The sequence below is a fragment of the Anser cygnoides genome, chromosome 13 (assembly GCF_040182565.1).
Source record: "Anser cygnoides isolate HZ-2024a breed goose chromosome 13, Taihu_goose_T2T_genome, whole genome shotgun sequence".
In the NCBI taxonomy this organism is placed as follows: Eukaryota; Metazoa; Chordata; class Aves; order Anseriformes; family Anatidae; genus Anser; species Anser cygnoides.
Genome location: NC_089885.1, coordinates 13,182,461 through 13,200,069, shown reverse-complemented (window position 1 = coordinate 13,200,069; position 17,609 = coordinate 13,182,461). Strand labels below are relative to the sequence as shown.

The following is a 17,609-nucleotide window of genomic DNA, read 5'->3' as shown; positions in this document are numbered from 1 at the left end:
CCGACCTTGTCTTCAAAGCTGTTTCACAAAGGCAGCACAACAAAAAATGAGAAAGAACAGTAATTTAGCAATTTCTGTAGCATTCATATATACATTCTTCTGCACATTACCAGATAGCTTTCAGTTATGACTATCCAGTCAAGCAAAGAAACAATTCTCTCTGTATAGAAATTCTTTATTATATCTTAGCAGCGATAGTTTTTTTTGGTTTTGTTTTTGTTTTTAATTAATTTATAAGCATGGGGAGCATATGCAGCTAAGTATAACAAACACCCACTGTATCTGTGACAAAATTTTGTATTTTATAAGCTGAAGGATGGTCTCACAGCATGGAATCTAATGTACTGCTAGAGCTGCTCTAGAGCTGACTGGGTATTTGTTTTTCACTCTGTGGTTCATCAGCCAACAAGTTAGTCTTAATTTACATCTGTGAAACTGAGATCACTGGCCACCATAAACAGTTTCTGGACATCCAGTATTCAGACACTCTCTGAGGCTTCTTGTACCTATTCGGGTGCAGTTTACCAATTTTTTGTTTTTACATTTCCCTAACTTAAAATATCAGTAGATAGGTCACAGGCTGACCCATCTGCCCTGCCATCTCAAAATAAATGCACTGCCTGTGTTGCTTTGGGGCACTGAAAAAATTTAGAAAAGGATTTGTTATTTGTAATGAGAACCCTAAATTAATATAATATACTTTTTACACTTAACTGAGCAATTTTGCAGAAGAAAATGTTTCATTGTTTAAATTGCTAGTTACTTGGCTCATTTGATTGCAATACAAAATTAATGTCAGCAGTTATCTATATAATTTTGTACAATGATTAAGAACAGTGCTTGTAAACATTATGTTTTAAGCTGTTTTTGATCAATTACAAAATACTAAAGCCCCATAGAAGAAAGTGAAAATATCTCCTTCCCAGTGAGCAATTCACTTTGACTTTTCCGTTGCTGTAATATTTCACACATTAACAGAAGAGAACAAGACATTGTATTTGTAAATATGTAAAGATAATAAGGTGTGCTTTAATAATGCTTCTTTGTTCTAAGATAATCTTAACTATTATACTGCCACAGTGCAGAACTGAGTGATTTGTTTTCAATTTGACTATTGCAGAATTCAGAAACCACAGAAGTTCCAGCAGCTGCATGCAAATCAAATGTCTTGGAGAGGATTACTTGCAAATAGCATAGAGTAAGCAGGTGGCAACTCCTATGGACAAACATCTCTGAGCAAAATTCAACAGTGAAGTAAACAAGGTAGGGAATGTACATGAAAAAATGAATGCGCTAAATGTGCAAAATAGTAGTTTGCACACTAGGAAAATGATGGTCACAAGCAGAATATTACTTATTCTCAAACAGATCCTCCCTTATATTTCTACGACAAAATTCAGCCACGTCACGAGACTACACATCCTGCTTCCCTGAAATGATAAGGTACTTTTCCATAAAAAAAAAAAAAAACTTTGTTTGATTTTCATAAGCATTATTTTACTGTAAATAACGTGACTTACAAATAGCAGCCTGTTGCAGTTATATTATTTTGCTACTTGCACATTTTCCTTAATGTATTTCTCAAATTATTGTGGAATTTCTCTATCTATTTTTAGGGACTTAACGTGCTACATTTTTAATTGCCACACGTGGAACTGTCGTATAAAAGGTAAATATATATTTATATATTTAAGCAGTATATCTACCTGTGGCGTGAGAAGCTAAATGACTTTATAGAGGAACTAGGAGATTTTGAAAACATTCTTCTAACTTTCAAGACCTATGAATCACAACACAGTCAGAACCGTTCATCTTACATGCTTGATACTATAAATCTACATTGATTTTTCTTTTGTCATAATGAAGGCACAATTAGAGCACAGAGATAAAGAGGTTACTTCAGAAAACCAGTTTTCATCTGATCTCAAAGCATGATCCTAGATAGATGTGGAATTGTTCCCTGAACCTCTCACTTCTCTGATGTTACGATTCAAATGTGTTTTCCTAGAAAGATCCAATAAAACATTAAAACATGGGTCACATAATTTAGCACAAATACCTTATCAGTGCATATGAATAGTTGGCATTAAGTCAAAATTCAAAGAAAACATCCTTTAAAGAAAAGAAAAAAGGAACTTAAGCGGGATATAACAGGAAATGGAAATTTTGCCAGAGAATTTCAACCTGTGACTTATCACAGGACTTTTCCAATGCAGAAAGCATGAAGCAAAACACGGCACAAGATTTCTGATGACCAAAGTAGCCAGGAAACTAATGATATGCGTCACTGAAGACTCCACTGTGTATACCATTGCCAGGATGAGGCTTGCGAGCAACAGAAACTGGTTGTTAGGAACCTACCAAGTGTATCATTTACTTTTCACATTTAGTTATTTGCCTTTTTTTGAATTTAGTTAAATTACATGAGGTGTTTTCACTTAGTTTTCAGTAAGTTTTCAACATTAGCTAATTTTCAAGCACAGAGAACCACTTTTGTGGGCTCTTGACATGCGGTACATGCCTGTTCATGGATGATATCTGAAAGCTCTTTCACCATATCCCGGAAGTTTGATTTTAGTCCCTCATGGTACTCCACTTGATCCTCCTTAATGAGTCGCTCGTTGAGCTCCAGAGCAATTCCACAGGCTTGTATAAACTTCCTGGGGAGGAAAGGAATTAACTTTGTGTATTACAATTTCCCAGTCTTTTTCTACCGAAAGAAAACAGTTTTTCCCTTTTCCCCGATGTCTGGGACAAGTCACATTCTAGGGGCATCCCTGGCACAGTGGGTCAGTGAATGGGGAGGGACTTCAACACAGGATCGTGTTCTGCTGGGCTCCTTTGAGCCTGGGTGCTGAATAAAGGGGGCGCACACACCTGCAGTGCACAATGGTCTCTGACCTTCTCCAGAACCTGTGGCACCACACACAGCTTGTAGATCTCGGATGAGCCCAACCAGCAGCAGGTGGGGTCACAAAACAGAGGCAGGCCATGCTCAGGCGCAGGAGGGAAATCAATTGTACAGGGCTTGACAAATCTGGATGTATGTGATGCAGGACGTGCACCACACAAGGTCAAGTTGCTAACAGCAGACAAGAAATATAGATCATGGGGAGCTGTAACACTGTTTTCTTGGTTACTGTTGCTCATTTTCTTCTCTTATTTCACAGGCATTATTTCTCTCTCTCTCTCTAATGAGACTATAGTGAAAATACTACAAGCATGTCTGGGATTTTCCAGAAATGTATTTATTTATTTATTTTATTTTTTGCTTGAAACAGATTATGTTTGTCCTTTTCCTCTGTTCTGCAGCCATGCATGGCAGGTTTGCAGGGATTATTCCCTTATTCTTTCCACGGTTTGCTAGATTACACAATACACTGAAGATACCTAGAATCGGCCCTAATGCTGCTTTGTGACCAGCAGATGAAATGGGTGTCACCAGCACCAAGCCATGAATGCAAGAGCCAGTGGGCAACTGTTTGCTCCCAGGAGGTCCAGAAAGTAGTGTGGCAAAGTGTGGGAACACGTCATCCTGAGGTGAAGCAGGAGCTGCTGGATTATATGGGGGACACTTTCAAGTGGGAAGTAAAAGGCCATGGTCTATGCACCTATCCTGTGGGACTGGAGAGAGTTAGAAAAATGCCTGTGCAAGTCATATAGTGTCCAAATATAGCAACAATCAAGAATGATGGTCCCTCATAAAATGGAAAGGGATTTGCTTTAAAATATTTGAAGTTCATCATTATGTAGTCAAAAATATCTTGGGAAAGATTGGGAAACAATGCACAAAATGAAAGAGTCCTGAACACAAGACTATCAGACCTCTAATTTTCAAGCGTACTTTCTACAAACTCAAATACCCGCAAAAACAACTGAAGCAGGCATTCAGTCATGGTAATCGCAACCCCAAGACTGGGAACACTTGACATATATAGTTACAGTGGCTTTTTTCCATATGTCTGAGCAACCATGGCATCATCAGACCTGGATCTTTATAAGATGTGAGCATTCAGCATTTGCTGATTTTGGAGACACACAAAAACACAAGAAAAGCAAGTACCATGTTCCAGCCAGTTGGCAAGTTTTTACTGCATTAGAAGTCCTACCTGAACATTTCTTTCAACTCATTCACCTTCTTAGCAGGATATTTGCTGGACTGGCTGTCACTTAGGAAAGCCCTGGCATAGGCCAAGGGACCAGCATTAACCTGGAACCAAAGAAGTAAGGAATCATTTATGATAGAACTTTGACTGAGTTGCTAAAGGTGGTTAAGAAGCGTATATTTTTTTTTCTTGAAAATAATTAGCTTATTATTTGAATGCTACCAGCTCTACATTACTAGTATCACCAGAGGCACCTGAACTCTCAACACTTGAGAATTGTTTTCCATCTAGGCTTTTTAAGACCAAAAGATAAAGGGAGATAAAAAACAGAGAGGCAATCTGTTTCCTCATACTTTCCACTTATTTCCGTTTGGCAAGCCGTATGGTCTGAGACTTAAGGTCATGTATCCGGCTGGAGAATAGTCAGGTTCACAAAAAGGTTATTTCAGCCTGATATTTACAGTACAGTCTTCAAGAAGTAAATGTATTTTAGCATTCACCCATGGACAACTAATGTGCAGCTACACTTGGACTTGGCACTGCAAACACCACTGGACAAAACCCTTATTGCCATGAACCACCCACAAATATATGTGGCAAGGCAAGCTGCGCTGGCAGGCTGATGGCTGCAGTGCTGCAAACAAGGTAGTTAATGATTTCTGGAAAGTAAATGTGCTGTGTTGTGAAAAGATGACTCACTCTGAGATGTGTATATAAATGTAATTTTGAATAGATGTCAAGCCTTACCTGCACGGAAACACAGCCTTGCAGTTTGAGCTGCAGCTGGATCATGTCAACATCACCAGCAGAGCAGAGTTTTTGCAGCTCTGCGGTCTTGTCTTTTATTTCATCAGTTGCAACATCAATTGGTTTTAAATTAACCTGGTGTTCATAATTGACTGGAATTCTCTTCTTTACATATGGAAAGGAGTTCGAAGCTAGCAGAAACAGCAAATGAGGTTTATAGATTGAAAAGTCTTTTAGCAAACAGGAGTATATACAGATAGATCCTTATGCTCAGAGTTTTACTTGGTGTGTGTGAAATCCTGAACAGGGCTATAATTTAACATCACAATTTATTCATTTGTAAAAATTTGCACATAGAAATGCAAGGTAAATCCCCCTTCTAACCAGAATATCATACCACAGTTTTGATTAAGAAGTTTTTAGGAGATAAAATGGTCTAAAAACAGTTGCTGATACCTACTGTCTCAAGTTCAGATGCTTGTACTTACTAGTTAGAATGGTCCTTTTTTTACACTGTTCTTCCACACTGCCGTGTTTTTTTCCAGATAAAGTGTAAGGAGTCTCAAATACAAATCTATTGATGTTATGATTTCTTTCAAATTCAGTCTTTCTTTCAGAAATTTCTTTGTCTTCAAAATAGGGCTTCACGTAAGTCACTTGAATATGAGCATACTTAGGGTCAAGGTCTTTAACATTGACCTGTGAAATAAGAGAGTTTCTCACTAAAAGAACAAAGGTTAGCAATTTAACTTACAATCATTTAATTTATATACTGGGATTGGATGTACACTCTGATTCTCTGCTGTCCTGGCCCCACTGCATGCATGTGAATGACACATCAAACACTCCCTTTACCTTCAGCTGTGTTGGTTAGACCATCAGCTAGCAGACATACAAGACAACGAGGCTGTGGCACAAGAAATACCACATCTGGTGCCAAACAAGGTATACCTGGAAGGGATAGTCATATTGTGCTATCGATCAATGCAGCACACTCCTGAACTTCCAATATGACCATATTGCTTCCCAGCCATGAGCTAGCATTTATGCAGCACTGTGCTGTATGATGCAAATCTGCAGGTTTGCACAAAACAACATTTCAGGTCTCTAGCATTGTCTTTAGTAACTGAGACATATCCATAGTTCCAACCCAAGAGTGTGCACAGCCCTTGCAGTGAGCATAAATTGATATTCTATAGGGAAAGAAAGCTATGACTATGAGGCCACAAAAGATTTTCTCTTAGATTTGGAGTGTCAGAGCAATGACAAGTAATTCTCCTTCCAATCATCTGCTCCTCTGTGCTGGTTCCCAACACCTTTCAGCAACAGGGCTCAGAGAGATGTAAATTGCCATTTCCCATTCATAATTCCCAACTCATTTATTTCCACCTGGAAGACAGATCAGCACCACACTGCCAAGCTATGCGCCTTGTCCACGTGGGAGCATAGGGATGGGAGGGGCAATTGGAAGCAAGGTGCCTGTAAAAGGGCAGAAGATAGGGCTTGCTCCTCCCTTTCTACTGGCAGAAGGAAGGGATGCTCCGTCATCTCCCATCTGTCAGGTCCACACAGCAAAGCTCATCCTTCTGTGCTGCATTTGCACAGTGCTTAGAGCAGTGTAGTCCCAGGCCCTGACCAGTATTAGTAGAATACAATTGATATTTTTGTTAGTGCACTCATCAGTGCACTCTCTACTATGTGGCCCTGACGTTCACTGCATTTTGATAGCTTGATCATGCATTTTAACTTTACCTTGTTGGAATCCTGGATAATTTTTACAGTTTCCGACCCAAACTTTTCTCCATAAAGTTTAAGAAGTCTGAGGGAGATCTCCGATAGGCCTGTCAGCTTGGGCTCTTTATAGATATATTCCTTTCCATCTTCTTCTTCAAAGAATGTCTAGTAGTAATCATAAACAAGTCATGAGGAACAGATGAGTTTCTTCGCTTAGAAAACATTATTTCAGATTTGCTACTTTGAAAGCAACGTTCTACTAACATTTCAGAAGGTGAAGAAGGTTTAGAAGACTATGGCTTGCACTAAATCTCGCAATGTGGTCTGTTTAATAGACTCCTTCAAAAATTGTGCAAATAAATTTTTAAATTCCTCAACAAATACGAGCATGTCATTGCTGAACACAAAAGCGTTAGTATGACGAATGAGAAATCTAAACAATGTGGAAGAGGGATTTGGTCAGAGGTTGTCTTTTAGGAAGGTTGGAAAGAGGCAACTAGGAGAAAAAAACACCAAAACCAGGGATAGAGAAGGAGTAGAAAGACAAATTTGCCGAGCCCTGAAAGCAGAGCCATATGAAAAGTCTAAAGAAAAGGATTTTGTGTAAGCCAACGGGGACTTCAAGCAATAAATAAAGAAACATGCTTCCACTGTTTTGATTCTTCTTGCATTCAGGGAAGTGGAACTCAGTGTATTTGCTGAAAACAGAAACAAAATTGCACCAGTGCCTGCCTTACCAGTTCTCCCTGTAATGGAAACAGCATGAAAGCTTCATGCTTTGGCAAGTTGCTCCAATCAGAAATTGTGACATTATTAAAACTATCTCTATGTAGCTGACATACAAAGCTGACAAAGCTTTACAGTGCAAAACTGGATCAAGTATTGTTTGTCAGGATGATATGTTACGTTGCTTAGTTTTAGGGGTTGATCCAGTTATTTCTAGATTCTAGAAAACCAAACTAGCAGTTGTTTCCTTTTATCTGTTGCTAACCTTATTAACTTTTTACATACCCAAAGTATATGAAGTATGAAGATGAGGACAAAATGTTTGCTGCAGCAAAAGTCACTGATCATAGAATCATAGAATGGCTTGGGTTGGAAGAGACCTTAGGGATCATCTAATTCCAACCCATGGAATTAGAACGCCATGACAAAGAGTCCCTTCCCAGATTTTCTGTAGCCCCCCTTTAGGTACCGGAGGGCTGCTATAAGGCCTCCCTGGAGCCTTCCCTTCTCCAGGCTGAACATCCCCAGCTCCCTCAGTCCGTCTCCATAGGAGAGGGGCTCCAGCCCTTTGATAATCTTTGAGGCCCTTCTCTAGGCTCATTCTAATATGTCCATGCCCTCCTTGTGCTGGGGGCCCCAGACCTGAATGCAATACTCATGTGGGGTCCCATGAGAGCAGTGCAGAGAGGGAGAATCACCTTCCTCAACCTGCTGGCCACTCTCCTTTTGATACGGCCCAGGATATGGTTGTCTTTCTGGGCTACAAGTGCACATTGCTGGCTCATGTTGAGCTTCTCATCAACCAACACTCCCAGGTCCTCCTCCTCAGAGCTGCTCTCAATAAAGATATGTTGTTCGTGAAATGACAGTGGTGTTCAAAGGTACAAACCCATGATGGTTTCAGGGGTATTCATCACATCTTCTAAAAGAAGGAACCAGGAAAGGCAGGGCTAATATCATTTACATAGTATTTTCTAAAGAGGGAATCTGCATTTCCCTTGGGGTTATGGGTCCATAAGCAGAAGAAGATAGTCCAGAGATGCAAGGGAGATGAGAAGTAACACACTTTATCTGATTAATGCTATAGGTGGAAGAAAAACACATGCAACTACTTTCGGGTTCAGAAGACTGCATCAGATATGGTAAGATCACACTCTTTGGGACTGAGCCCCAGATCTCCATTTTTCCAACTACCTCAGCTAATGAAAAATACTACCTATCCCTAAAAGTATGAAACCAACTCTGATACATATTTTGCCTCCAGCTTCTAAGGTAACCTTTTACTCTGCTAATATTTAGATGGAAGCAGCAATAGTCTGCAAAAGAAAATACCTGTTACTATTACTGTTTATAATCTATGGTTGAATACTATTACTGCTTATATACTATACACGCTAAATTGTGTTTGTGTAACTTATAACTATTCTAATTTAAAAAAAAAAAAAACGTTTTCTGAACCCGCTAAGTAATTTTCTTACTGCTTTCTGAAAATCCCATCAGCAGAAACAAAATTTATAATAAATCAAGTGCTCCTAGAGAGAGATACAAACATTCACCTCAAGGGTGCAATACCGAAACACTCACAAAGACACAACAAACTAGTGGAGCACCAGAGGAGCTAGTAGGTTTTTCAGCTTAAGACCTGACCAAGCAGCAGCTTTATGGGTCTCGATGCCAGGTGAGCGGTAGCTGGCAAGCCTGTGTATATACTTACCTGTCCATAAAAGGCCACTCTGAAAAAAGTTCCAAGAAGCCTCTTCCTTGTGTGCATCACTTCCAATATCTTAGCATATGCTCCATGAAGCGTTCTGTATAGTTGAGTAAGTTTCTGAAAAACAAATCTTGACATCATTAAAGCAGAATTACACAAGCAGGAAATTCTAGCTAACACTGGAAGCTACTGAGTATTTGATCACAATCCATTGGAGAATGCGAATTAGAATTTCTAAAAAGGTTGAGTTCATGTAGTTTCTTTCAAAAAACCTCAGTCTCAAGCACATTCTTGGCTTCAGGTCTGAAAGGTACAGTGGACTGCAGTAAAACCACTGTCTTTCGAGAGAAGACAGCCTACAGTCTCAGCATGTTCACTGACTAAGCCTTTAAGGGTAGACCAGCTTGCAGTATTTTACTCAGAAATTCTTTTCTGATTAAAAACAGCTTTATGTTGAAAACAATAGATCAAGATTTCTCATAGCTTTATTTATGTAGCTGGATGCTTTCCTGACATGGAGGGGATCATGGGAGAGGAAGGGAAAGGGGAGCACTGATCAGCATTTGAGCCTCGCTGGAGCACAGATCAATGCAGGTGTTGGGGAGTAGCAAGACAGTGACAGCTTGCTTCCTTCCTTCCTCTCTGCTAGCCACTGAATTACTTGAGGATCCAGTCCTCTCTTTGAACAGTTCACGCTTTTCTTAACCCTTAAAACACTCAAGTCTCTACGTACTAAAGGACAAAAAGAATCTATGGCTTTGATGAGCATATGGGAATGACAGCTTTATTTTAGGGAAAGGAAGATGGGCATTATTCACTAGTAATGGTCTTCCACGTCTAGGAATGCTTTAACTTTAATTATTACCCTCCATACCACTGCTTTCATTCATTTGTTTAATGACCAGCAATGAAGCAAAATGTGTGCTTTACAGACTCCATTCCATTAACTCAGAGTGTGAGAAATAGAAGTGTCTTGCTTTTTCCTTAGCAACCTATGAAATTACCTGATACATACAAACTACTTCAAAATGAGTACCTCAAATTCACGCCGTTTTTCATAAATAGGAATGATCAGTTTGGAAACTTCAGAAATTGTTTCATAACGCTCTGCTTTCCACAGACCATCTATACATTGCTCCAGCAGCTCCACTAGGACCTCCTACAAGAGCAACCAAATGTGTGTTGTTAAGTCAAAGAGAAGATAAACCATTTGAGCTACAGATACTTTAATAGGTCCCAGTATAAGTGGTCACAGTTACATAAGTTCAAATACTTTGTGTTCCTGGCCTTTCCAAAAGTATTCTAAACTGTGAAGGGGAAAAAAAGTTAATTTTTAAAAGTTTAATTCTTAGTAACTCATCAATCAGCACAGTAGCCAGCAAGTATGCCTTGGTTATTTAGCTACCTCCCTAAGAGAATGCCAAAACTTTGGGAGGATATGGAGATGAAAGTTCTGGAAGAAAGAGGTACATAAAGAGGTATGTTCAAGGAACATGCATGCAATAGCAATGGGATGTACTGCTAAGGATCCCCAAGCCTAGTCTTGATGAACGGACAGTCAAGCAGCAAGGCTGCAGGGCCACCTCACTCACCTACGTGGCCCACCCAGTTGCACATGGACGGAGCAGAAGTAATCGTGACTCTCTGTAACTTACGGGAGGATCTTTCTGTTTCCCCAGTGCCCTGTTATGGTCTCTAGATTGTTCTGTTACCATGGTGTCCTGCAGCACAGCCCAAACTCAAGGGGAATCTAAACGGACCTCTTGCTCGGCAGAGCTTGACTTACATTCTGTGCCTCAAAAATACCAAGCTGCGCTGTCCTGTGCTGGCAAGGGTTAGCATTTGCATAACGTGGCAGACAAAGTTTGCGGTGTAGCTTTTTCACTCTCAGAACTAGAAAAGCCTTTCAAAGGAACCAAGAACTTGCACCAGATTTACCTATCTGAATTGTACACATAACATCTGTCAACGAAGAGTTCTCTTGGGAAATTGCCATGGAACAGCCTTCCTTACAGATGACAGTGCACAACTACAATTTGCTAAAGCTCACATGAGCACAGTCTAACACTAAATCCTATTAGGTTATCAAATTTTCCGTATTCTATACTACAGGACCTCACCTCACTGTAATGTACATCCATCATCCCACCATCTTCTTTCATTGCACCTTCTTCATCAATGTTGGGAGTGATTTTCCTGAAGGCAGTGCATCCACTGGGGAAGAGTTCTGTAGCAGACAAAAGCAAATGAATTCACAGAATAACTTTTCTCAAATGCATCGTGCTTCAATGGCCAAAGAAGAAGTCCAGTTGATAGCAAAGTCCTACAGGCAGCAGGGGACCCGACTCCCATTTTTGCTACTGATTTGCTGTCACGGGATTGAACACATAAGAATCTCCCCAGCCATTTGCCAAAGGAGTCATTCCTAGTATGTGACTAACATCAACAACAGATCTTCCAGTGTACTATCTGGAAGTCACCTTTGACCAACCCATTAGGACAGACCAGGGTATATTTTTGCAAAGAAGTTGCAAGGAGAAAGCTACCGCTGGATGCTGGAGAGCAGGATATGAAGTGAACAGGGCAGTATACTCCTAGCAGAAACCATAGTTATGCACCCTGAAGCTTTGAGTAGTTCAGCCTGTATTGAACTGTTTCCAGCCTACATACATGTAAACAGTGTCACTGACAGAGATAACACAAGGTATATCACTTGATATTCCTTCAGACTCGTTCCTCTTCTTTTTTACCACTGGTTGTGGACAGCAGCCTCCAGGGTACAAATAAAGAAGGTTCAGCTTTCAATGAAGCTTTTCAATGCTTTTCAATGAAAGCTTTCCCTCTGCAGCCATATGAAGTTTATATACATATCAAAAAAACATGTCCTGATTTTTTCCATTTAGCCAACACACAGAATTTGGAGGGACTTCAAGCCCCCTGAGCAAAGCACTAAGAGACCTTTCCAGCCAAGGCAGTGCACACAGTCAAATTCTGTGCGGTTTTAACTTTTAAAAGTAGTAGAAAGTTAAGTCTCTTTCAACGATACTCCCTTACATGGAAAGGACAAATGGGGTCAATATATCAACTGTGGAATAATTTTTTACAAGAAAACCTGCAAAATGTTATGCTCTTACTTGAGAATACACAAGTTTGTCCTGTTTTGCATTAAACCACACCACTCTCTTTTTTCCAGTTGCTCTTTATGTATCTGTATAGTTAGGCTATAGCCTCATTTTTTGACTGATTTTTGACTGTTTGCTTCTATATAGTTTTCTGTATTGCCTATAGCGATACTTCTGATGAACATACATACAGCCCGTTTGTAAAATGGGCTTCCCCTGTGAGCACATTTCCTAATGTGAAATGCATCTGAACATTTAAACTGAGACATGATGTATCAGTTCTTATTTTTCTCAGCAAGGTGCCAACATGACTGTCTAAGACCTGGCCAGCCTAGTAGATGCCTGTGTTTGAACACTTAGATTACTTTCTTTAAAAATACTCACCTTCTTCTACCTTCATCATGTCACACTGCGTTTTTTTTTCCTTTTTAGCATGTTCAGAAGAGATCAATAAATAATAATTTACCAAATCATCATTCACCACTGCATTGTCTTGTGCCTCTTAAACAGTACACACTTACTTTTTCTGTGCAGAAACTCTGCAACAAGGGCTGCTACATGAACATAACACATGGCTGCCTGCAAAGTACAAAGGGAAAATTAAAATGTCATCTGTACATCTGCCTTGTTAGGCACGTTGTTTTTAATTATGTAAATTACCTCTGAAAAGTCTCCATTTTTCACATGTATCTTTGCCATACTGTCCAGCCATGTTTTCCGGAGCTCTGGGGTGCTTGCATAAGATTTAGCTAAACTGTACTGTAGATCTATCAACATTTCTGGATCCTTTTCATGTTCTTTCATTTGGGCAGTAGCCATAAGTACTGTACGGATTCTCTTTGTCAGATCTTTGACTTCAGAAGGAAAAGCCGTTGCCTGATACAAAACAAATTTAATTAGAAGCAAACACAGAAACAAAAGGTGTTCTAGGTTTGTCAAAGACCGTTGGTACCCTTTAAGCCAAAACTCCACTTGCTGTCAGTCTGAAAAAGCAAAGTATAGGGGATAGCACTGACTGTAGCTTTTACCTACTGAACTCACAGTTTATAAAGTAAACAATATTTCATATTCAATTAGAGATATTTCAATCTGAGCATGCACAGGGCCAATCTCTCCTGGTTGTGCACAGGATGTCAGGCTAGCTATTCCTGTGCTGAAGTGCAGCAGGTACTTCTGCATCCTGAGGAGCGGGTGTGAGGGTGAGACAGAGGTGCTCCTTGCACGTGAATGCCACAGAATGGAACCGTAAACCACTCCTGAAGCATTTTTCTCTTCAATCAACATCTGGCTTGTTACTATCTGATGTGCTCACTCTATAATTCCTAAAGCACCAAAGGCATTTGTAGAGCTTCCCACCACTGGAATGTATTAGAGAAAAAAACACATGCTCAAGTCTGATCGTCTGCTCTGAGCAGGATCAGCACTGAGTTAGAGCAAGGCTTGTCCAGCCAAGTTTTGATAATCTCCAAGGACAGAAATCTGACCTCTTTTCTGGCCCCTGCCCCACTATCTTGGAAAACATTTTTTTCTTTATGTAAAGTTGGAATTTCCCTTGTAGCAACTTGTGTTCATTGCCTCTCATCCTGCCCCTTTGAGAAGAGCCTGACTTCCTCATCTCTATAACCTCCCTTTTTGGTAGTAGAAAGTAACAGTTAGATGCCTCCTCATCTTTCTCTTTTATGTATTGAGCCTGGTTCACTTCTCTCTCCTTGTGCTATGTCTGGACCTGTGCATGGCATTCTCTCCACCATAATAGAATCTCTCTTGTACTGGGAAATCTGTCTTGTACTTATTTTTGTACGTAAACTAGATATAATGATGGTCTCATGATGTAAAATAAGACCAGCAAAATCTGGATCAGTGAAAACCCTATAAATATATGTGTGCAGAAGAGAGCTGAAGTTTTTGTCAGGTATATCCTAACTATAACTTTGCTATATCACAATTCAACACCCAACTGAGGTTCCCATTCCACCTTTAGGTCATAGGATGGTCATAGAATTATAGAAGTCTTCTTTTCCATTTTTCTCAGTCCTACACTGGCAGCTACACCATGCACAATGAAGCAAGTTATAGTGATGATATATTGTTCAATGGGTTAGGTAGAAGCTGTTCATTCTAGTGCAAAGAGAGACCGTTATTTTCCAAAGAAATAAAACCATTAATCTTTACAAAAGAGGACTTTCATAATATTACTGACAATCAGTTAATTAATTTTAATTCCTGCTAATTATTTCCTTTAGGCAGCAGGCCCTCCCTTGTCATTCCTCTCCAAGCTGGATGTTCTTAGAAAGCTCTTTGGAAGCCCTTGAAAGGAGCACCCTATGCGAAGTGTAACCTGAGTTACTGTGCTCTCTCCTCTTGCCGTTAGGCATCACAGTGGAACATGACGCATGGTACAGCTGGCCCTACTGCTGTTGCTATAATTCTTGTTTACTGAGCAACCAGGCCAGAGTGTGCTTATAAATCATACAGTTAGAATAATTAGGCTTACCCTTAAACATGAGTATGCACTTACCTTGAGTGCATACATACCCCATCTTGCATTAATGGCTGATAGCACATAATGTGATTTATCTTCTCCAACTTACCTTCATAGGCCTGTCACTGTTTGCAAAGTTGTTAATGATGAGCAAGGAGTCCTGAAACCTCGTCCCACCGCTGAGTGCCACATCTGCTATTAACTGGCTCACTGCAATTATTATCTGTTGGGACAGCATAGGGGCTTTCTTTAAACAAGCCCTAACAGAAAAGTTTTATTGTCATAGTTACATAAAAAGCTTATACAAAAACATGTCTTTCCCACAGTGTAAGCAACGATTGTTGTGGCTTTACTGTCTGATCTCTCATGGACAAACAGTCCCCAGAGGACCAAGCTGCTTTGCTGAATGGCAAATTCACAGAATTAACAAGATAACAATCATAACACAAATCCCAACACAGAAATGAGTACATTGGTTACCTTCTTACCTGACTTATTACAACCCAGAGGGTGTTCATCTGCCCCTCTAGGTATATAAATTTGCTTTAAAAAAGCAACGCTTCAAAAGCAGCTCCAGAAAAATCCCTCCTCCTGCCCTAAAGGTGGCTCTTCTTGCCATACCTCGCACCCCATCCCAGCCAGCACCTGAGGCAGAGATGTGTCTTGTAGTTGCAATTTCAAAAAATCAACAACTTGGAGTGCTTGATGGCAGCGTATTTCACCCAATGGGCCCCAAGCCAATTACTGAAAACAGGGATTAGGTAAAGCCTGGAAATCAAGAGGCATTTTGTCCATATAAAAGATTGGCAAGATTTGCTCTTTTTTGAAATACACGACAAGTTCCTCTGCAGACATGTGGTAACCCAGCTATATCGATATATCTGTTCATTAAATCTGAGGTGTCCCAATCCCTCCCTTCTCCCCAGTAACTGACCTGAAGATGTGTTCTCAGGAATGTTCTCCTTTTGGTGAACTCAAAGTTATTTCTCATCAGCAGATACAGAAGAGCGGAGGCTTCATTCCTTGTGGAGGCCACCTTCGAAGTGCAACACTTCAGAATCTCATAGCAGAGGGCAGCGCACATGTTCACCCTTCCCTTGAAAAACGCTGAGGGAAACTTCACAAAAGGTATGCAAATATTAGAACATACTCCACAAAATAATGCCTACAGAGCTCAGATGAGCAGAGGCATGGGGCAACACAGTGGGCTCCAGCCTGGACAGCCTAAATAAAACTTCTGCCAAAGTTTCATGCTCAAAAGTATTTGTGGGAATGAAATCAGGATCTATTTTTAACCACATTTCCTAAAGCAACGTGCCCTTAACTGTCACACTTTTTGGGGATGTGCTTGTGTATGTCCATCTATCCCTACCCCCAACAATTTTTGGTTTAGTGCAAATTCTCATCATATCGGACAGAGAGAATTCTGTCTCATGCTTTTGCAAAAGCCATAAACACAGGCAGCAGGGCAGAGACAGGAGGTCCCATGGACATTCCCACCACAGGCTGCTGTGTGAGATATCAAAAAAATCTGCTGGAGCTTGCCCACAAGTCCAGCCCTGCTGGGAAACATGACCTGCGATGCTTGCACAGCTACTTCTACAAGTCCCAGAAAAAATGCCTAAAGTCATGACTGCCCTCAGAAATTCAGGAAAGCAAGTAAGGGACACACTTGTCCCAGAGCGCCTCAAATACACAGTGACCCCGCAAACTGAGCCAGCCCCAGGGAGCAGCAGGACCAAGCCAAACCGCAGCATGAGCTAGTTTGGTTAGAAACAGGGCTTGGGGATTTGCAGCAGGGTGAAGAAAAGCAGAAAGGGAAGAGCAGCAGCCTGCACTGCAACAGCACGTCTGTCACCTTAGCAAACACCTATTTCAGTGCATGTCTGTGGGGGCGAGCTCAGCCATGCCTGAAAAGCTGACAGCTGCAGCAGTGCATTGCCCCGATCGGCAGCAGCCTCCATGCAGGGCTTGCCGGAGCAGGGATGCCAGCACGCATCCATCCGTCCTTGGTCAGAGCGGTGGCTGGCTGTGAGGTGGGACTGCACGCTGCTTCCTTCCACCCCCGCCACAGTGGGCTGGGTGCAGAGTAGCAGAACAAGGCAAGGTTTTGTGCTGGCACGCAGCCGCCTCCACAGCCACCACAGGGACTTGGCTAGAGAGGGGTGCGTCCTGGGGCGAGCGGAGGCTGTTCAGGCATCATGCAGCAGCACTTTGCTCCCTCTGCCAGGGACCAAGCCCTAGGGAACTTCCTAGCACAAAGAGGTAACCATGTTTTCTGTCTATTCGGGGGAGAGGATTTGCTCAGTTCATTCACGACACAGTGGTACTGAGGGGGCATGGTCTGTGAGTCACTTCTCTCTGTCCTACCACCTCCCCAAGGGAGATGACAGTAAACGCTGTCAGAGTATTCACTCACGTCCTCCAAGTCAGAGCCTGGAGATGTTGCCTTGGCCCTCTATTCCTTGCATTAAATATATATGATTCAGAAAAGCTTGTAGGTACTGCTGTGGCCACCACCATGGCGTGCCGGTGGACAAGTTTTAAAACAGAAATCTAGGAGCTGCATCTAGGAAGACTACAGCATAGAGATTACAGTGAGCCACACAGGTTACAAGGCAGCATGAAAATACTGCCCAACTATTTGATGTTCTCTGCCTCTTGCAGTATTTTCAGGGGAAAAAAAAAAAAAAAGGAGAAAAGCAAATAAGTATCATAGTAAAACAGGGCCAAGAGGGTCACGTGTGTACTTGGGAAAGGAGCTATTAAGTAACTGCTGCCTGTTGTAATGCAATCCTCCCATAGTGAGATAGGATCACACTAGTAATTGGGATTAGCACAGAGATGGCCACAGTGATGTGAGATTGGGCATGCACGGGCAGCACAGGGGCACCCAAGAAAATATGTCTGGCACTGGCTCTCGGCATGCATCACTGCTTGCCTGCAGAGATTTAGTGAACATTTCCAACTCAGTGCTAGGG

General features: G+C 41.2%; 1 protein-coding gene and 1 long non-coding RNA gene across 5 annotated transcripts in view; one reads left to right on the top strand and one right to left on the bottom strand.

Moving 5' to 3' along the window:
* DOCK11 (dedicator of cytokinesis 11) overlaps positions 1 to 17,609 on the bottom strand; it is an 81,912-nt gene that overhangs the window by 3,761 nt on the left and 60,542 nt on the right. For all 4 annotated transcript variants that reach the window (XM_067005298.1, XM_048075627.2, XM_048075630.2 and 1 more), the window contains 12 exons: positions 15,563 to 15,745; positions 14,738 to 14,851; positions 12,807 to 13,022; positions 12,668 to 12,725; positions 11,145 to 11,251; positions 10,061 to 10,183; positions 9,028 to 9,141; positions 6,606 to 6,752; positions 5,342 to 5,552; positions 4,854 to 5,044; positions 4,110 to 4,210; positions 2,522 to 2,660 (listed from right to left, as the gene is read on the bottom strand). In XM_067005298.1, coding sequence (XP_066861399.1) covers positions 2,522 to 2,660; positions 4,110 to 4,210; positions 4,854 to 5,044; positions 5,342 to 5,552; positions 6,606 to 6,752; positions 9,028 to 9,141; positions 10,061 to 10,183; positions 11,145 to 11,251; positions 12,668 to 12,725; positions 12,807 to 13,022; positions 14,738 to 14,851; positions 15,563 to 15,745 — 1,704 coding nt within the window. The remainder of the gene's footprint in view (positions 1 to 2,521; positions 2,661 to 4,109; positions 4,211 to 4,853; positions 5,045 to 5,341; positions 5,553 to 6,605; positions 6,753 to 9,027; positions 9,142 to 10,060; positions 10,184 to 11,144; positions 11,252 to 12,667; positions 12,726 to 12,806; positions 13,023 to 14,737; positions 14,852 to 15,562; positions 15,746 to 17,609) is intronic.
* LOC136791886 (uncharacterized) lies at positions 846 to 1,754 on the top strand. The gene is made up of 3 exons (XR_010834883.1): positions 846 to 1,263; positions 1,369 to 1,443; positions 1,617 to 1,754. It is a non-coding gene; the product is annotated as an uncharacterized lncRNA (long non-coding RNA).